Genomic DNA, 21572 nt, shown 5'->3' with positions numbered 1-21572 from the left:
AGCTTCATGTCAGACATGGAGTTGGGCAGCGAGCATGTCTTTGTGTCCTTTATTTGTTCATTTATGTGGACATTGACAATGGTACATATTGCCAGTGACTGCCTGTGGTCTGGAGTCGGGAAGAAAGAGGAATGGCGTTTCTATTCTGTATCATCATGTCTTCTCTGAATGAATGATACACACTTTGATTTCTGAAGGACTTTTTTTTACAGCAGCATTTCTCTTTATTGGTTATGTTTGATTTTTAATCTCAGAGGGCTCCTAACTGAAATTGTGTAATTTTAATGACATCCTTGTAAGGATTGTGTTCCAGAGTCCCAGCCACTCCAGTGGCTTCAGTGTCAGAGACGGTCTGTTTACTAGTCCAGGCCGAATGGAGATGAACGGTTGAACCTCTGTGTAAAAAAAGATCAGTAATTGGTCTGCATGTAGCCTTGGTGGCCTTTTTTCCCACCATTCTATCCATCCAAGGAATTCCGGGCATTGAACTACAAGTTTATATCAATTTGACTCCTATGACACATTCGAAAAATTGGCCTGGACTACAGTTGACCAGTTGGATAATCACTTCAATGTGACATTAGAAAGTAAGACAAGATGAGTGAAAGACATGCTCTACCTTTACCTGCCTTGTGTTGATGTAAATGAGTACATTCCATATGTCTATTTATATATGAAAACTGTATATATGCATTGAGAACTTTATAAATCAGTGGATGTAAATGGTTTGACGTGACCGGTTGCAGTATTTATCACCATGGACCTGAACCCTCTGTAACCTCTGTCACAACGTTACAGTTAGTTCTCCATCAGTGGGAAGCCCAGGGAATCAGCATGTCTGCTGTTGTGTCAGATCATCCGATCCCTAAAGCAGCCAATCCATGTCTCCACATCAGTTATTAAAGATTCCCCTTGGTTTTTAAAGCCTTAGCATATTCAAGATTTTATTCATTCCAATAGTATGTGTAAAATGTGACACTGCAACAGATCAGTCTACTCTCTGGATTACCATTGGCCAGTCACACAGAAAGATGTGATTGAGGCTTAATAGTTGTTTTAAGACATTTGAAGCTCTGTCTTTTGAAGGGACGCCCCTGTATTTGGAGGATGAAGCACCTGATTTACACAACACTATAACTTAGTGTTATTAATGACAGCTGACACACTGCTGCAAGCCACCTGGACTCCACTGGTTAATGTGCTCTCAATGAGAATCAAAGAAGCAATGCACTTTTTAGACCCAGATGATTCTGCTGTGTGATAAACTCTGCAACAATACTGTCCAATCACTACAGATTTTCTGTCTTCTGCATTCTATGATTTAACTGAGGTTGCCACTACAAATGGTTTCTTTTTCCCCATTTATTGATAATAAATTGAGAATTATTTTAAAAATCATGTCTTGGCTGCACATCATGCATATAGGCTGTACAATCAGTTTTGTTTCTAAATATTTTCATATATTGTCATCTGTATATTGCATATATCAATTTTATTATTTCTCCTATTTCACACATTTACATTGGGGAGCGCGGGGTCAGTTATAACACAGACTTTTTAGGTAGTTGCACAAGGTCAGCCGGCAAGTGCTTCTGGTTAGTTCGTTACATGATCGCAAGAGAGCCCAGCACGAATTTTGGGGGGAATTGGCTGCATTTTTGAGGAGATACAAGTAAAAGTGTGTTTTACCACCAAGTAAGTGAATTTCTTTACCTTTCTAATTTTTTGACTACTGAACTGTGTGCGTGCGTTACCGAATCCAATCTTACATCAACGTATTAAGCATCATGTTGTCTAAAACATAGCACTGATTCAAAACATTTAGCTAACTCATAGTGAGTGCTAGTCAGGTTTGAGGCCAGTGACTACACAGTGGGGTTGGTTGTAACGCAGTGTTACAACTAAGCCGCAATAAAAATCAACTGCATATTTGTCACTAACAAGAGAGCTACGTAGTGCAGCTGTGTGTGTGTGCGCGCGCTACACCACTGATGGCCTGCACAATCAGTATCCCCCAGTAGAATGTAGATGAAATTGTATTAAACTGTGTTAAACCAAACCTTTCTATAAGTGTTACAACTAAGACTCGCTTCGTTACAATTAATCCCACCTGTGGGGTAAATTGTAACATTTCTCTTCTTCCACTTAGGGTGAAATTCCACAGAAATGGTAGGTTCTAGAAACAAAGTTAAAGTGTTCATTTGTAGCAGAGATGTGTATGTTGCTTGTATTAAAAAAAATGAGTTCTCTAACTCCTACATATCCTACATTTTTTTTGCCTTTGGCCTGAAACGATAGGTTGTACCCCTTGCTCCCCTACATATTAAGTATATATCCTCCTGAGACCCGGGGGTGGAGGAAGTGTCTGAGTGTTATTTTTTCATTACTACTTTTTAGGGTTTTAGGCCTAAAAACGTTCCAAAAGTTCCAAAAGAAGAACTACAGATCGCATGATAAATATATTTGTTCCAGGATGTCCACTGTAATGGGCCTCGGGATGATCTCGGCTGTTTTTGCACCTCCATCTCCGGGGCACACTGCAGCTGCTGGCGGAGACACATGCACTACAAGCCGGCGTCGCGCCACTGAACGTCCGCTCCGAGGCTCCGGAGAGTCTAAGCTGCTCGAGCTCCGCCTGTAGCCGCACATCGAGGGGCATTTCTGGCTGCGCTCCCCGACCTCCTGCTGCAGCGACCCAGCCTGGAGCCTTCCTGATGCTTACACACGTTTCTATCGCAGAGCCGTGTGTGTGTGTGTGTGTGTGTGTGTGTGTGTGTGTGTGTGTGTGTGTACACGTGCAGCGCGATCGCTAACTTTCCTCCTTCAAGTTCACCATTATTAAAACTGTGGATGAGCTGAGCTCCATGTGAAAATGCTGAAAAACATACATTTTTGATCCAGCGTCCACTACAGTAGACATACAGTGGGCTCATATTTCATGCTTCAAAAAAGTTCAAATCAAATCAAATCTCAATTAGAGCATTCATCAGGTTCTCACACACAAGAAAAATAAAGGGGTTTTACTGAAAAAAAAAAAAAAAAAAAAAAAGATGTAAAAATGTAATCGTCAGGCATCTTTTGTATCATCTGTTTGAAGTTCAGAAGGTTCACGCCTTAATATGTCATCTTTGCAAAGTTTACGGTGTTCAAAGGAACACCCGGAATTTTCATAACAGCAGATGGCATGCAGTCTGAAAGATACAGCTCCAAATGTGTAATGTCCACTGCAGAGGACACAATGCATTGGCTGGGTCTCGGGAGAATATTGAGCGCACACACACTGGGCACACTCTCACAAAGTTAACTCATAACCAACGTTTTATTAGTGCTCCGAGGTCATTTTCTCCTATTTTCCGTCTGTTGCTATTGCGACTGTCCTCCTGTTGGTGGTGCTGTTTGTATTTATTACGAAGGGCTTTGAAACAATAGAAGAAGAAATTCTCCGGAAGCTACTTTTTTGTGAGCACGCGGTACGTCCGGCCTTTCCAACTGGGCAGCGAGAGGAAACATGGTGAGAGCACCGATGCTCCTTCAAAAATGCTTTAAATATCCTTCACCGTCACCTCCAAATTTCGAACTAGTGTTATATAAGTGTACATAAGCTTCTTACGTGACTATGTATATATGTATCGACGATTAGCAAGTCGTTGTTAATGATGAAAATACGAAATTGTGCCCGGGTCCCGACGTTATAGCTACGGTAGCTTACATTGCTAACTAGCTAGCATATTTCAGTATGGCGAAGCGGCGTCTGTCGCTGGCGAGAGCTCGCCAACATGGTGGACAGAATAAGTTAAAGTTGATGTTTGATGTGTTGGCCGATATAACGTATTTCGTTTCTATGCTAGAACTCAGACAACCGGCTCGCTTTAGTCGTGTTCATCTCTAACATGCAGTGCTAATCGCCGTGTGATGTCAGCTAGCTGTGTCGGGAGACATGGGGCCGACTTGGTGTTTCTGTCTGTATCAGTTGAGATGGAGAGCAGCCATTAAAATGTCTTCGTCCATTTGTGCTGGTTCAGGCCAAGATCAAGGCAAGAGATCTCCGGGGCAAGAAGAAAGAGGAGCTGCTCAAGCAGCTGGACGACTTGAAGAACGAGCTGTCCCAGCTGCGTGTGGCCAAAGTCACCGGCGGAGCTGCCTCCAAGCTCTCCAAAATGTGAGTATCATTAGTATGGGAACCCACAGTGTATCCTGTGGCTGGGATGTTGGGATTATCTCCCAATTCAATATTATTTTGATATTTGGGTGCCACCTCGATATGTATTATGATTCAATATTACGATTTATTGTGATTTTGTTTTTTTTGAGTCATCCTTTAATATATAGTTGTAAATTTTCATGAGGCTGTGATGATCCTAAAGGTCACAATGTCATTTAATATGGTGATAAGTTTTTAAAAAAAGTCTCTGCCTGCAGTGAAGTGGCTGCTATGGGGGCCAACATCATCACACATGAATCAAATGTGGCTCATTGAATCCACAAGAGTCTCAGCTTTCCAGTTAAAGCCAACTGATGCAGCTCCAAGACTGTTTAGGCCCCAGTCTGCACACACACACCATTCTACAACAGGCCACAAAACACATTTGGACTGCATGGTTTGTGGCCCAAACTGCATGGGATTAGCAGAAGGTGGCCATGTCTGCAAAGGGGAGAGCCATGGCTGCCCAGAGAACCCATTTTCATTCAGACAGCTGGAGGTCAGAGGTCAAGGGACCCTGCTGAAAATTGTAATTCCATTTTTCCCCCTCTAAAAGTGAGCCAAACTTTGGAGTGATATTTAGCCCCATTACGTAGCATGGCATCCTTGGTATCAGTGGATTCCTTGGGTTGTCTATTTTCTTATGATAGCAGAATCTTTACCTTGAATTGATTCGGCAATTTTAAAAAATGGAGCAACTTTAAGAAATGTGTTTTTTTTTTTTTTTTTTTTTTTAAGTAAATCGATCCCCACTCGCCACCCACCTCTAGTGCAGTCGTAAGGCCACGCTGTGTGAACATGATCAGTTGAACAGGATGATAGATGGCAAGATGCTGCTTTACATCAGGGTCCCGTCAGTGCAAACTGTCAGCATCTACTCCACAAAGCAGACCCTGAGAGTTTTGTCTTGAATTTTTGAATCTACAAGGAGTCAGGATTATACACATTGAAATGCAGGTGTCTGTTCTGTTTATTCAATATCAAAGCATGTCACGTGGAAAGGAATTCTACATCACAGCTACAGTGGAATTCGTATTCAGATTGTCTTGCTGACACCCTGCAAAGATGTTTTTAATGATATGGATGCAACATGGGATCAAACAGATTTGTTGTTTTGTTGACGTTACTGCTGTCCTTATGGTCTAGAGCACAGGTGTCAAACTGGTGCCATGGAGGGCCAAGAGGCTGCAGGTTTTCATTCCAACCAACAACTCCACCAGGTGATTTCACTGATTAGTCCCGCCTCTCTGTTTGGAGGTAGGGTGATCAGTGAAATCACCTGGTGGAGTTTTTGGTTGGAATGAAAACCTGCAGCCTCTTGGCCCTCCATGGCACCAGTTTGACACCCCTGGTCTAGAGGCAGCACCATGTGTTCACCTGATACTCATGTACTGGAAGCTGGGTTAATGCCGTGGTTCATGTTGGTGTGAAGTGAGCAGTTTTGGCTCGTGACAGGGCTCAGTAGTTGATTGACTCTTGACAGAGTGAAGGGCTCAGTTGTGACTGGTTGAGGGATTGCCTTTGAATTAGTATGTAGTGCATCATCATGCTCATGCCCAGTAGGATGGGATTATAATGGAAGTTAATCAGAGCTGCAGAATTGGGGTGGAAACTCAAAATAACAGTAAAGTTGGCGAATCTGTTTGAAGTGCAAATATACAAACTAACTACAGGCACTGAGACACTTGTTGGCCAGACACCCAAAACAGTGTCTTCAAATTCCTTAGTCTAAAAACAGCAAAAAAAAAAAAAAAAAGTGTGGTGTGGTTTTAATATGGAAAAGTTCTGGCATTTAATTGGCAAATAAAATATCAATGAAAATGTAATATATAAAATATCATAGCCCATCAAACAGCCTCAAACTGAGAAGACAAACAGATGAGGGTAAACCAGCAGATCATTTGTATTTTTCTGTAATAAAATGGGGATATTGTTTAAGTTCCAGCAGTCTGCAGTCTAATCAGTTAATAAATAAGACCTGGGTCTGTTTCTGAGTCTGACTTGGATTGCCATCTGTCTTTTCCAGCTGTGTTGTTCGCAAGTCCATCGCCCGAGTGCTGACTGTCATCAACCAGACACAGAAAGAGAACCTGAGGAAGTTCTACAAGGTGAGAGCCACGGTGACTCTGGAGTCCTCTGCAGTTTCCCTTCTTAGAACAGTCTGTTCCACTGTCTGTTGAGCACTGGAACTTTCTCTGCATGGCATCCGTGGTCCGAGATGATTTTCACTGAGCTGATGTTTTTGCTGATGCATTCACAACTGCTTACCAAAAGACTGAGACTCGAGATGGCCTGAATGTTCCTAATGTCCTGTCATTTTAACGTTCCCTCCCTGAATGATGCTTTACACATCATTCCATAGTGTTAGGGGCTTGGCACTGTTAAAACTGAAATATCCAATATTACCTAGTTTTTCTTTTCAGCCTTGAAAGCTAACCTTGATGTCATGGACATCAAGGTTAGCTTTGATGTGCATGACATGGAAAGCCTCGCATGGTGTTTGGTGCCGGGAAAAACTAACTGTTATAACATAGTTAAGTACTGCAGTGTCAGACAAATGTCAAAAGTCCCTAAATTTTCCTACCCTCTAGTTAGTTTTCCTATAGAGAAAAATGCCATTGATTTACTGTGTATTGACTATTAATTTCATTGCTTTCAGGGTAAGAAGTACAAGCCCCTGGATCTGAGACCCAAGAAGACCAGAGCTCTCCGCCGCCGGCTGAACAAGCATGAAGAGAGTCTCCGCACCAAGAAACAGCAGAGGAAAGACCTCCTCTACTCCATCCGCAAATTTGCAGTCAAGGCTTAAAATGCTTTTCTAATGACAAAATAAAACCCCAGTAAAAGCCTGGAATTGTTTTGTGTTTTTTTTTTTTTTTTTCTTCTCACCAGAGTTTTTACACATCATCTACATGATAACAAATCCATGCTGTAGGTTACATTTTGAAAGCAGTGTGTCTAGTGTTAAACATGGATTTGTAATTGAGCACAGTATTGGTTCAGGATAGGTGACTTAAAATATCTTAATATGCTGAATTGAAAGGATCTTGATGCATGGCAGACTGGCCTAACATAGGTAAGGGTAGATGTGACGAGCAGACTGCAGGGGTTGACTCCAGATGAGCAGCAGGTCATGTCACTGAGCAGCACACCTTCAGCCACAGAGGAGAAACTGATGTGTGGAAGTCAGTCCCACTAACATAATTAAGATCAGGCACAGCAACTAGGGCCTTGCCTTCCTCAAGATGGTCAGTATATTACCCCACCCCCACCTTTCTCTCTCTCTCTGTATATATACATACATGAAGCTCTACCATTTGAAACTTGAGCAAATTCACCAGATTTCTTCAATAACATGGGAGAAAAAGCAAATTTAGGAACAAAAAATTCTGCAGTGATAATTTGCAATGAGGAAGTTACTGAGAAATAATAATAAAAAAAAAGTCAGGAAAACATCTAATAAAGGAAAATTATAAAACTATCACTATGTATTTGAAATTATATTAAAAGAAAATTTGCCATAAAATTTACCATAAATTACCCCTAACAAAATTACCAACCCCCCCTCCCCCCTTTTATATCAGACAACCTTGATGTGTAAAAATACATAAATAAATAAATAAAAATATGATTGAGACTACCATAGGAGGGCAGCATACATCCACACTAGTCAGTCCACACTCACATCACCTAATGCATTCTTAACAAATTTATTAAGAAGAGGGCACTCACCGCCTGCAGACAGAAAGAGACATTATATAACAAAGAAAGATTTATGTTTCTCTACATAGTTCATGTTTTGTTTTCTATGGCACACAGTAATATTTTTTTAAGTCTACCGTATCAGCATCATCACCAGCGTTATTTCTCTTGCTTGGAGGGATGTACGTAGATAATTAGAGATGTGGTGAACACAATGGCCCTCTGGTCAGGCTGTGTTTATTTATGTAAAAAAAAAAAAATCCTATTGGTTCGCTCAGCACTGAGCCTGTGATATGCTGAGCTGTGTTGCCATGTTTTATCATCATGTACCAACATCCTGTTCCACTGAAAAACACCAGTGAAAATATTTGGCCTCGCTGAACTGGAAACCAGTTCACCATGTCCTGCTTGTATCTAGGTTCGTCAGACTGGAAGCTCCAAGCTTTTATGTTGTGGCCCACACTGCTTTATTATAACACACAATGAGTGAGCAGGCAGAGGTTCAGCAGCTGTTGATGAGAGTCACTTTTGAATAATTCCCAGTGGGGAAACTGAATTGCAGCAGCAGCAGATGGTAACAGGATACAGCAAAGACCTGACAGTTACAATACTCAAATGTCATAGGCCTTGCTAAATGCCATTCATAAAGTGAGCATCACTCATTCATGATAAGCTTCAGGACAAAGTCAAATATAAGGATATCTTTGACCAAATATTTTAATAATCAACATTGTAGGGATGACAATTGGTGCAGTCATTAGATAATTATATATAAACAATTTCAGTTTAGAATATGGATATGTTGACCAAGCAGACAGAGGCAAATAATAAAACAGCTAGAAGAGACAGTCTAATTGGTTCAGACAATTGAATCCTTTAGCTATAATGCAGCATTTAAAACTAGGAAAAGACAGCACTTGCACTATATCACAACATTAGCATATCCAAATTCCCAAATTCCCTTATCTACAGTTATCACAAAATCAATATAATCCCAATATAAGGCCTGGATTTGCTATTCATTCAAGAGTTGTTTCATGATGCCAAATGCAACCCTTTTAACACCTTTATATCAGATGCCTTTGTTGCACTTCATGTCACTCCTCCATGCACTTCTTATCACTCATCAGTGCTCTCGAGTGGCCCTGCAGTGTGTCCACAGTCTTAACCTGCTGTGGTCTGTAGGGTCCCCACACCAGTCTTTGTGGTTTTGGTTTTGGGGAGGTCCTCCTTATGGGATCCATGTTTCTTAACAGATGTGGGGCCCTCCATCTCCAGACAGCTGCAGACCCTGTCAGGAGAGGACTTGTCGTCCTTTCGCATTTCTTTATTCAGAGCATGCAGAGGCTGTTCAAGGGCCAATGGGCTGGGACTGCTATTTAGATTCTGCTCTGAACTCTGTGTTGCACTATGGTTCACATGTCCTTAGTCCTCAGGGTCCCTTTGTGTGACATCATCAGAAGGTGACTCGGGCCTGCAGTAGAGTGAAGCGTCCTGTATGTGGTGGGTTTCAGCTGGATCCTGTGCTCCTGTGTGGTTTGAAGCAGGGGTGACTGAGATTCTTGGTTTTGAGCTTAGCTTGGTCGGCTCTTGAATACTAGTCTCTTCTGCTGAAGGTCTGCATGAAAGACATTAACATAACATGCAATACAACTTGTAACATAGCATGAAACACATTTAAATGTTCACCATTCTTTTAGTCATTTCTGCTGGCAGGCCACAGCCACAGTAAAACACATCTGCACAGCTCTCAAACAAGTGTGACATACTTTATGGCCCTACTGATTTGTTACCATAGCAAACAATAATCACAGTTTTATTCTGTACTTGCCAAATGACCACAGCAAACAGAGCAATGTCCGTTCTACTTCATTCAGTTCCTATGGTGATACCCCGTGGTTGAAATGTACATGTGCAAAAATCTAAGCAGCACTTGAGGCACCTGTATTTGGCAGGAGCATACCCATGTTCCCAGGGTCCTATGTTCCCTAGTTCAATATTCTGTTAACACAAAGTAACCCTAAACCCCAAATGCAGAGCTAGGGATCATCTTTTTCAAGTTGAATCAAGATATGCTATATAGAGCTGGGGAACATAGGACCCTGGGAGCCTAGGACCTTGGGAACATAGGTCTTTTACCCCTTTTCCACCAAGGAGGTTCCAGGGCTGGTTCGGAGCCAGTGCCTGACTTAGCACCGGTTCTTTGTTTTTCCACCGCCCAAGCAGCGGCCAAACTGGTTCCAAATCGGTTCCAGGCAAGCACCAACTTCGAACAGGGGCTAAACAGGGGCCAGAGAAAGAACCGATGACGCGACCCACCACGTCATTGGTGGGCGGGGTTACAGACCCAAACAGGAACCGTGAACGCTATAAACGTAAAGCTAAACGTAGACGACCACGAATACGACGGGTAGCCAGCAATAATTGCGTTTTTCATCTCTGGATTGCAATGTAGGCTTGTAAAGACACGAGTAGCAGTTGCAATGCTACAATGGGTAGTCCATTTGTCGTCCATGTTGGTTATTGTGATTCCAAGCGAGCGTCTCGCACACCCACACCCACGTGATCACGTTTTCCGCTGACGTAATGACGTGGGTCTGACTTGGCTCCATTTGGCTTTTGGCCGATGGAAAAGCAAACCGGTTCTTTGTTGGAACCAGTTAAGCACTGGCTCTAGCACCAGCTCCGAACTAGCACCAGGTTCTTTTTGGTGGAAAAGGGGCATATGAGAGCATAGGACTCTAAGAGAGAGCTAGGGAACGTTGGGCCCTTTGTCATGTTCCCATTATGTGCCATATAAATCTTGGAAACAAAGGACCCTGGGAACATAGGACCCTGGGAATAGGGTCAGGTTAGGACTCCATATATGGTTGCTGACACACAAGAGAAAAGTTATAATTTAATCTAGTTCATCATTTAATGTGCATGTTTGCTTGTATGTACAGATGTGCAGGGACGTATTCAGTTATAGATGATCGAATTTAAAGCTTCAACAGTGGCAGTGCTTACTGCCAGCATATTATGGTTTACAGTCTTAAGCTAGTGTACTGAAGTCAAACCCAAGCTGAACACACACACTTAAAAAAAGCATTACTACAGGTCAAATCAAAAACCTTCTCTAAAACTCAGGTCCTGGGAGCCGAGAGGAGACAGAAGGGCTGCATACATCCAACCTCTCTGGACCAGACCGGACCTCAGCAACAACTGCTGCTGGGCTCTGCTTTAGTGCAGAGAGATGGCTGTTGTGCCATTGGTCTGACAGCTGATTACTCTGAAACCCCAGTAGTCTGAAACATGTCCTGTTGGACCAACAGTCCAAAAGTCCCAATGCCCTTTTTCCCAAAAACAAATACCTGTTGCTCTGAAGACCCTTTGCTACAAAAATACATGATCTGGAGTAACCACATTTCCAGAGTGGACATTTTTGGGACTATTGGGGTTTCAGAATTATGAGTGTTTGTGTTCAGGTTAATGGTCTGTTGGACTAATGAGCTTTCAGTCCAATGGGACATTTTTCAAACTAAAGGGGTTTGAGAATAATAGTTGTTTGTTTTCAGATAACAGGCTTTCGGACTAATAGGCTTTCAGTCCAATAGGACATTTTTCGGAATATTGGGGTTTCGGAGTAGGCTAATGGGCCATCAGAGCATTGCACAGTCCAAACTGCAGACCAAACTACAGAAATGCTGTTTCGTGGGTTAAATGATCAGACCAACGAATGATAGGCCATATGGCCTTTGCCCCAAGCTCCATCTCATGGAATTTCCTGCTGATGCACATACACACAAACCTGCATGCTAGGAACATGAAATAGAGTAGGAAGTGCTCAGTAAATAACACCACAAATTCTAAACAAACGTGGAGGCAAGGGGCTTATTTTTAAGAATATTAAGAATGTTAGCTGGGGGGACGTTCACCTCAATGGCAGGAGGCTAACAGTTAGCATTTGGAGCATCCAGCCAGTATCCAGCACTCAGTAACAATGAGAGGAAGAGAGCACCACTACTGTCCTACAGAACAGCTGGGGGTGGGAGTGAAATTGTATTGAATTTTTCAAAATGGGTGAACTATCCCTTTGACTTAGTTTGATACTGCTCAAAATGTTATGATGTATCCTATGAATTTGTGTCCAGTGTTGATGTCTAAAAAAATGTTCAACTCTGTTTCACACGTTTCAGTGGGGAGTTTAGTTAGGTTTCCCCTTCACTGCATCCCTGCATGAGCGCATGACAGCAGTGGGACTGGACTTCAATGCACTGTAAACACTTTGACGTTTCACAATCCCCCCCCTTACAGAACATCCTGGAAACTTAATCCCCCACTGGCTGTTTGGTTGCACACAATTATTCTTGGGATATAACAGATCCTACTTAGACCCAGCGGGCATGCCTTTACATGTGCTGCTGGCTTTCTACATGCCTGGGAAAAATGCTTTTGTGTCTCCCCACCCTCCATTTGACTTCACTTAGGAGACCTGTTTTCAGAGTTCTGTTAGGATTTCTGGAGGGAGGCGGCAAAGCACAGATGTGATGTGAAAAGATATTATCTGAGGAACAACTCTATGGAAGTAATGCAGATGGCTCCTATAACTGACGCCCCTAACACCAACAGATGAAATCATACCTCGTCCCCTCTGTTTCAGCTTCCTGCTCCTCTTCCTCATGGGGCAAGGAAGGCAGATAAAGATGCAGCTTTGAGACCTTTCCAGCAGCCTGCCGTCCGTCATCAGCCTGCCTCATGTCATTGCAGGGGGTTCTGGGTGTTTCTGGGAGAACCACGTGTTTCAAAAAGTTGGTCATAGTGGGGGAAAACAGCTTTGAATTCTGTTGAAACCACCGCTTACAGATGTCATTCAGCGCTTGCCAATATCCCCAAATACAACATCTTGAAATTAGCATGGTCAGTGTGATTGATCGAGCATGACTGCATCTGAATAACTGTGTCTGTTATCACTAGAGGAGATCCAGAAGGCAATTACCCAAACTGCAGCAGAAACATACACTGCCCTCAAACCAAATGATACATAGAGAATGGGAGCGTGAGTAACTTTCATGTAAATTGGCAATGAAATTGGATTATTTGTCTGAGTCACCACAAATAGCCACAGCTGTTTGTGCCTTAAGCCAGAGGAGAAACTCCATGCGTATTGTTTGGATATGGTTATGGGATTTGCAAGCAGATGGAAACTGTTTGTTTGTGTGTGTGTGTGTGTGTGTGTGTGTGTGTGTAGCTTCATTATTCTCCCTTGGAAGAAGTGCTGATCAAACAGGCCTTTTAAGTGGTTACCAATGTGGGTAAACATCAGCTTTGGTCCCCATTATAACAACTGTGAGTGCACATTAGCACCAGTTAGGGTTAGACTGATATCAAGGGCTGATTTTGATCTTTTTTAAGTGTTTATATAATGATATAAAGGATATTATGCAGCTGGATTGATTACATATGTATCGTATCGTATCGTATCATATCATATCGTATCGTCTGTTATCCAGTGTCCTGTCCATGGTCTGCTGTGGAGATAAGTTTCCAACACTCATATGTACTAGTGCTGTTGTTTTGTCTTATATGAAAATGAAAATAAAAATAAAATCAATTGCTCATAGAAATGAGTATTACACTGGTTACCTATGGCAGGGGTTTACACTTTTTCATGGTCTGAACCCCTCTGTATGCCATGGAACCCCAATTTGAAGTGAGTTTGCCCTACAAGGACCCTGACAGTACATCAAGAGGTGTTTTGATTTGTGGTCAGTATTAAATGCTCACCTTTCACAAGCACTTAAACTTCAGTTCAGTTGTTTCAATGTCACACTTGGGCACCGACAAATCAAGGTGAGGTTAAATCAAAAAGGGGAAACAATTTCTAGTGAATGAAATTGCAGTGAAATTAAATGTCCTCATGTTGCTGAGGACTCCCTTGAAGCCCCAGAAGGACCCCCGGACATTCCCATTCTATGAGAAGACCTTAACCTGAATAGATTCTTTTAGACATTTTGATCTGATCCCACATACTATATGTATGTATGGATATATTTTACTGTTATTGTCATCCTCAGTGTTGAGTTTCAGTGATGAGTTGTGCTGCTGTTTTGTCCAAAAGGATTAAGGGACAAACACTGAATAGTTGCTATTTTTTTTTGCAATTTTTGGCATGACAATAGCCAAAAATACCGATTATGGGCTTCAAAAGCTGTTGATCTATCTAGGCAGTGATAATGAAGCTTTGATTTAAGTTGGCATGATTTAGAAACTGCTTAAAAAAGTTCGTTTTGTTTTTTTCTGCTGAACAGGCATGTAAAATAGACCTTTTCAAAGTAGCCATTCTGACATGAATAGCAGGGTAAACACTGGTGTTACTACTCATATTAAGCAAAGTTCTGTTCCATTTAGCTCTAACAGAGGCTCGGTTTGCTCATCCTGGCCCACAGTTAAGGATCTGTTTCATTTGAATTGAAAGAGCCTTCATTGATGATTACTAAGACCAGTTCTTACCCTGCTATTTCATGTCCAAACAGCTGCTGTGAAAAAGGATCTATTATCCTCTGTGTGGGCAGCAATTATTTATCATCAGAAAGGAAAAATGAGCCAGCACCCATACCAGTAACAGTGTCAAGCCTCACAAAAAAGAGAAATAAAAGACCTCATGAAATGGACTCTTACTCTCTTGATTTGATGGATTTCCTGTTGAATCAGGATGTTTGGGCAGGACATGGTGCAGGGAAGAACATTCAGTGCAAACCAACAGGATCTCAGTTTGGGAGAGAAACAGTTTTATTTTGGCGGGATAGGTGGATGAGAGACGATGTTTAAAGATTTTGTGAAGGTTTCATTGGCTGAAATTTTAATTTACAGCCACAAGTGCAGGATGATGTCACTATTGACTTAGTTTTACAGGAAGTAGAAGTCATGTGAAGTCATTTTCATGGGGACTTTAACAAAGTGAGAATTTGACATGTTGAGTAATAGTTCAAAATAGAAACAACAGTGCGGGCTCCTTCGCCCTGTTGCCAGTGTTTTTCATCGTCACTCAACGCTTCAGTCAACACAGGAACACTATAAAACATCTTGAGGAAAACTGTAGGATTAACAAGTCAAATAGTGACCATTTCATCCTCAAAAATTCATGCAGGTGAGTGTTCATGCTTTCACTCACCTGATGTTTCCCTGCCTGCCCCTCTCTGATCCTGGAGCTCTGCCCACCCTCCTCCGTCCCAGGCTGGGCCAGGTTTGCTCCTGGTCCAGGTCCTTGTCCTAGACCCGGGTCCCTCCCTGGTCTCCAGCCTCCACCCAGCCCTGCCCACCTGTCTCAGTGTCCCACCTCCTCCACCTCTGCTCTGGTGTGTCACCCTCGCTGTCGCCCCTCCACTGCTGGGCCTCTGCTGGAGGGTGCAGCAGAACCCTCGCACTAAGACAGGAGTATACATTATTATTATTGTCATCATTACTATGATTATTATATGAGCCATGCACCTGTTATTATTATATAGAATAATGTAAATAATAATGTAAATAAATAAATCATTTAAAAATAATTTACTTTCAATATTATTACCATTTCATATACTATTATCAGCATTAATGATAGTAGCATGATTTGTAAATAAAGAAATACATTTATGTTTTATTTTCTGTTATTACTTTGAATGGCAGTACCATTTAAAAATTCAACAATAACAACAAAATTCAATACTGAAACACATAAATGATTAATATGTTCGCCCTTACATTATCATCATTATTAACAATAATAACATTTAATGTATATAAATAATTATTGTCATAATTAGTAATTAGCATGTACATTTTCTGTTAAGATCCTGGATTGGCTTGTATTTTTTTCTTAATTTTTTGAGAATTGTAAGTAATTGGTCATTTTCAAGAAATTTGTAATTTATTTATTTATTTATTTTTTTTACAAATTATTTTGGAAATTATGCGGCATTTTAATGTTTTTTTATGGGTTTTGTTGTTGTTGTTGTTGTGATTTTGTTATGAGTGTGGGCATTTCACTGGTCTCAGTGGCAATCAGTGTGCTTCAGCTGGTGTGGATGCTGTGTGTGTGTGAGGAGAGCGGTGTGGAGACAGTCACCGTGCAGGCCGAGGACATCTGAGCGTGTGCAGGAAAGCCCTCTGTGAGCGGGGGAGCGCGGCCTGTGTGGAAACACTGGCGCTCCTCTGTCCATGTGGAAGAGCACGCTGCTCTGCTCACTGTGGAGAAACATGCTCTGGTGCCTGGACCACAGTCAGTCTGATGCCACACACGTTCATCACATTCACTGTGTTTGTCTGGAAAGAGAGTGTGTGCATAGTCACTGCTTAGCTCTCTCTCTCTCTTTCATTTCCTGGAGACTCACCCTAACACCAACCATAACCACTTCATACATAATCCTAATCCTAACACCTAACCTTGCCTTAGTCTAACCCTAACCTAACCTTAACCCTAATCCTACCCTTAACCACTGACTCCAAAAAGCAGTTTTGCCAAATGGGGACACAGCTTTTGTCCCTAGTTAGACAAGCTGTCCCCAGTTACAGGGTCTTAAATCTGTTGTGTGTCCACAAAAGTATTCAAACACACACACACACACACACACACACACACACACACACACACACACACACACACACACACACACACACACGTTTTAATTACTTTATGTAGGGCTGGGTCCAAAATGATACATTCCTGGGTTTTTTTGAGAGGGCATTATTATGGAGTTCAAGACACAAATTAAAAAAAAAATTAAGGGATTATTCACTCATTTTTTAAACTTATTATTTTCCTTCCCCCCTAGCTGTGACAGTAGTCACAGTTACTGAGTGCTGGATACCAGCTGGATGCTCCAAATGCTGTTAGCCTCCTGCCATTGAGGTGGACTTACCCCCAGCTGATGAAAATTTGGGTTGGATGATGTCCAGAAGATTAAAAAACAAAACAAAACCAAACGAAAATGTCACAATGTTGCCCTCTGATCAGGAGAACCTAAGCTTTCTTTTTGTTTGGACTGAGGATATAATTTAAACGTGGTTATATACTTTTTAGAAAAGCTGATTCCATCATTCTAGTTTTTTTTTTAAGCTAAAATCCTGAAGTGCATGATAGAAATACTTTAAGCTGATAAAATACCATTTCAGAATCTGTGTTGAATCATTAGTTTTATCACCAGTGTAGAAAACAAATCCTTACAAACAGGCTTAAAACACGTCACATAACGAAGAGCTTGTCAAACCACAGGGCATGGTACCTGCTGTTCACTGGAAGCTTTTATTGGGGACGTCTGCAATGCCACACGCACACACACACACACACACACACACACACACACACACACACACACACACACACACACACACACACACACACACACACACACACACACAATTCATAGCTTTTTGATCAATACAAATACACTTATGTGCATAATTCAGCTGATATAGGTGCCTGTGTGGCAAAATCTTTAGATAAAAGCTGTCAATATTTTTGCTGAAATTCAATGCCTTTAAAATTTCAGGCTAAAAACTCTCAAAAAACACCAATTTTGTGTGTTTTCCCTGGATTTTTTTTCTTATCAGGGTGGAAAAACCTCAAGAGACATTAAAAATCTCACTGAACCCTGCCAGCATAATGCATAATAAAAAATAAACATTCATACATGTGTGCAATCTGATCAAAATGTCTTGTTAGAATCAATTCAGATGAAGGTCTTCTCATAGAGAACCAGTCTAGATTAATCAGTTCAACAGCTGGGAGACAGCAGGTCTTCATTTTAAAACAAGAGAATTGTACAACACAGTAACAAGCATGTCATGTTGATTTGTTTTGGCAGACCTCCGCCCTCAAAACCAAATGATTTTTGCTCATTTAGTATACTCCCACAAATATATTCCTTTGAAACTCTATTTGAAGCACCTTTATCTTTGGTATTAACCTCTTCAGTTCTGCTGCTCCCATCAGGGGGTTAGTCATGCAGCTGAGATTTGTTCAAACTCACAAAACTTTATTTTAAATTCTAGCAAGGATCCCACGGTTTCCAAAGATCCCAAACATGTGCTGTCTAAAATGATGCACCAGACATATAAATCTTTTCTATTTGATGTGATGCTGCAGCCATAAAACAATGGAATCTTGGCATTGAATATTTCAGTCCATATATTCTTACTTGTATAACTTAAAATATCTTGTAATTAATTAATTAATTTTGAATGTCAGTATTTTATGTTCTCTGTAAAGCAGTGGTATGTAGCTTTGTTTTTGCATTTGCAGATGCACAATACATATATATGTAACATTGTCATACAATATAGGGGAAAAATGTCTTCTTTTTAAAAAAAAAAACAAAAAAACATTGAATCAACTTAAGGGGAATTTAAGGACAAATCAGAGTTCAAGAAGTTAATTAATCATGCTGCATCATATCAGCACTGGACAACAGAGACTGCATGGCTAACATGAGTTTTTTACATTTAAAAACTAAAAAACATATATAGTAAATGTTTGTGTATGTCATGGTTCTGTGTTTCTTGTACTTTTGGACTTTTGGACTCTCGGTTCTCTGTTTTCCTGTGTGCTTTGGTGTGTTTCCTTTGCCCGCTTCCCATCAGTGATTTCACCTGTCTTGTTAGCTTATTAGTTCTTGTGTGTTTAAGTCCTGTGTTCAGTTCTGTTTCTTGTCCGGTCATTGTCTTTGCTGTGTGTGATGTACTCTATGTAATTCCTGTGTTCCTAGTACTTCCTGTGTTTCCCTAGATATTATTAAATATTTTGTTGTCCTTTGCGCTCCTTGCCTGCTTGCTCCTGCGCCTGGGTCCGACCAGCCTACCTCACGTGACAGTGTATATGTGGCAGAGAGATGATCATAGGCAGCTTGGTGAGGAGTCTACACATCATATTGTGCAGCAGCAGGGACTCAAATCTTCCAGACAGCACAAACCTTACTTTCCAAAGTCTCCTCTAAGGAGTGGATGGTTGCATAAATATACTGTGCTGCTTAAGTGGCTAAAGTAATGGACTAAGTGCCACACCACAAAAATGCTGAGGGTGCTGAAAACAATTTGACTGAGGTGACGAGGGGCATATAATGCCATGTAACTGAGGCAATATACTGTGGATTTGTGCATGATATGACAACACCAAACTGATATCACAAGCTTCTAAACACAGAGTGGTAATGAGAACCCCATAGATGGACTCCTGATTAGGTCAAGCCACACTTCACATAGACCCATTAGCCAAGAGCAAACAATTATGAAGACAGTTATACTTTCCATTTATTCAGTGTAATACTGACTCAGACTTTGAGTAAAGGATGAGTGCAGATGAGGACTGTCCTGATTAGAGGACTTTATAGGCTGTGAGGTTATTGGAATGAGATGATAATACGTTATATTGTAAACTCATTCTATTTACACTGGGGACAATAATCTGGATAACCATCTTTTACAGGCCTATTTTAACTTAAGGGCATTTTTTTTTTTACACAAATAGAAGCCATACAGCTGTGGAAACGATCCAGTTAGGATGTTTAGTTTGAATGAATTGGATAAGTAGGCTTATCAACGGTATTTTAACAGAAAGCATGTGTGTGTGGGACAATCCATAACACTGTCCTTCAGCAATTCCACAACAATAAAGCCGTGCAACTGTTCTTACCTGCTCTGAATTAGACATCCACAGCTCTCGCCAGTGCTCCCTGGGGAATTATATAGTGCCGAGTTGACTGACAGCCCATTTTGAATGTTTCTCTGAATATGGATCCACACCCAAACATTATTTTATACTGGCTGGCCTGTTGGCTGTTGCCAAGGGCCAGTGAGCTCACTCTCTGGGTTTGTTTGTGGTTGGTGTTGGGGTGGGGTGTGGTGCGTCTGTGTGTGTGTGTGTGTGTGTGAGGAAGGGGGAGGTCTGTATTGTTATGGTTACAAGCCATGGTTTGGGTGACACAGGCATAATGGTTGATATTTTAACAAGCCACAGAGGGCTTTCAGGTGACATAACCTTTCCTCTGGCCGCCATGCCAAACTTCTTCTATTGTGTATCAAAGGCTGTGTTCACACCACATGTTTGAGGTAGTTTATTTGAACTCTGAACTCCTTCAGAGGAACACCACTGTGCTGATGGTTTAGATATGTGGATGAGCCATTAGTCCAGTCATTTTATGAAAACACCTAGGACAAATTGCAAGAGAAACAAACTCAACTGATTTTGTATCCTCAGTATGTCAGTATCTTTTAATTTACTGTTATATAGTAACCTTTTAATTCAAGGTTACTTTATATATAGTAACTTTTTAATTCACTGTTTAAATGTCTCTTCTGGCATTTATTCCTTATATTCCTTATTAGCACATATCAAATCAGATAATGTGTGATATGCATGTGTAAACAGAAGAATTCAAAGAACTTGTAATTGACTTTTTTTCTTGTCTTTGTGTGTGTAATCAACTTGTGAATTTTTATAATGATATCTGAAAGTAAAATTTTGATCCCTTTCCCCTGTGTGTTAAAAAGTGTTTTTTGGTAATATGTGGTCATAAATAGGTGATTTTCAAAACTTTCCACCAATGGGATTTCTTGGGACTTTTTTTCCCCTCACTCAGGACAAACTGAGGATCCAAAATCAGTTGAGTTTGCTTCTCTTGCAATTTGTCCTAGGTTGACCCCAATTTTGGCCTAAAATTACTGGACTACATGGGTTAAAATCAAAACCCATCAACTCAGTGAACTGTAACATCAAGCTCGTTCGAGAGATTGTCAGGAACGACGACAGCTTGACCCTTTTGGACTGCTCTGTTCACACTGAGGAAGACAGGAGCTTCCAGATTGAAGTATACAGGAAACCCACACATACAGATCAATACCTGCTCTCTGACTCTCACCACCCACTGGAACACAAGCTAGGAGATATCAGGACCAGCACCACCAAGCTGATAATGTGCCAACCAGTGCCTAGGCCCAAGAAAAGAGGCACAAATACCTGAAGGAAGCACTTAAAGCTTGTGGATACCCAGGAACAATACTAACAGTGTGGGTGATCAAGCAAAGGAGAATATGTGCAACAACATTGTCATCCCATATGTATCTGGAATGTTAAGTATCTGAGAAACTCAGGAGGATTTTCAAAAAGCAACGCATCCCGGTGTTTTTCAAACCCGGCAACACATTAAGACAGAAACTGGTGCACCCAAAAGACTGCATAAAGTCAAACACAAGAAGAGCAATCCAGTGTATGCAGTCCAGTGCAGTGAGGAATGCACAGACCTATATACTGGCAAAACCAAACAGCCAAGAGAGGACCAACTCCTCAGGTACAGACTCAGTAGTTCACCTGTACCTGAAAGAGGACGGACACTGTTCTGTCATCCTTCCCTATCTCTTCCCCTCCTGGACTCAGGTGACTCCACCAACACTAACAACGTTCATCACAACAGGGAAGAGCACTAAGAAACGAGTGGTATCAATGACTTGGATAACCATCCCAGCAGTCACTCAGAACTGAAGTCAAACATCTTCAAGAATCGACCCAGAGGTCCAGGTGCCCTTGATTCAGCTCTCCTTGTTTAACTCTAAATGGTTTCCTCCTTTAGTCTGGTTCACCTGGTCAGATGGGAACAATGCCTTTCAGATTCTGATGGCACCAAGTAACTGCACCAAGATGCTTGATCATGCTCAG

At 41.3% G+C, this 21572-nt stretch overlaps 2 protein-coding genes across 2 annotated transcripts; one reads left to right on the top strand and one right to left on the bottom strand.

The window, feature by feature from the left end:
- The first annotated feature begins 3401 nt into the window (after window positions 1-3401).
- On the top strand, window positions 3402-7051 carry rpl35 (ribosomal protein L35). The gene is made up of 4 exons (XM_030059793.1): window positions 3402-3511; window positions 4023-4159; window positions 6228-6309; window positions 6861-7051. The coding sequence occupies exons 1-4, from the start codon at window positions 3509-3511 to the stop codon at window positions 7008-7010; spliced, it is 372 nt and encodes a 123-aa protein (XP_029915653.1). The 5' UTR covers window positions 3402-3508; the 3' UTR covers window positions 7011-7051.
- Window positions 7052-8996: 1945 nt separating this feature from the next.
- Window positions 8997-15327, bottom strand: LOC115365899 (uncharacterized). The gene is made up of 3 exons (XM_030061113.1): window positions 15057-15327; window positions 12527-12668; window positions 8997-9521 (listed from the first exon to the last, which is right to left on the bottom strand). The coding sequence occupies exons 1-3, from the start codon at window positions 15325-15327 to the stop codon at window positions 9329-9331; spliced, it is 606 nt and encodes a 201-aa protein (XP_029916973.1). The 3' UTR covers window positions 8997-9328.
- Window positions 15328-21572: the final 6245 nt, after the last annotated feature.

This window comes from Myripristis murdjan, chromosome 9 (genome assembly GCF_902150065.1).
Source record: "Myripristis murdjan chromosome 9, fMyrMur1.1, whole genome shotgun sequence".
Taxonomy (NCBI): domain Eukaryota; kingdom Metazoa; phylum Chordata; class Actinopteri; order Holocentriformes; family Holocentridae; genus Myripristis; species Myripristis murdjan.
Note: the sequence above shows the minus strand (reverse complement) of the source record. Positions and strands in the feature narration are given on the sequence as shown.

Excerpts from the sequence above, each read along its gene's own strand:
- LOC115365899 (XM_030061113.1), bottom strand. The coding sequence starts at position 15,327 with ATGTATACTCCTGTCTTAGTGCGAGGGTTCTGCTGCACCCTCCAGCAG. Across the intron at positions 12,669-15,056 it reads GGCAGGCAGGGAAACATCAG|AAACACCCAGAACCCCCTGC; the intron begins GTGAGTGAAAGC and ends TGGTTCTCCCAG. Across the intron at positions 9,522-12,526 it reads GCTGAAACAGAGGGGACGAG|ACCTTCAGCAGAAGAGACTA; the intron begins GTATGATTTCAT and ends TCTTTCATGCAG.
- rpl35 (XM_030059793.1), top strand. Across the intron at positions 4,160-6,227 it reads GCCTCCAAGCTCTCCAAAAT|CTGTGTTGTTCGCAAGTCCA; the intron begins GTGAGTATCATT and ends TGTCTTTTCCAG. Across the intron at positions 6,310-6,860 it reads ACCTGAGGAAGTTCTACAAG|GGTAAGAAGTACAAGCCCCT; the intron begins GTGAGAGCCACG and ends CATTGCTTTCAG.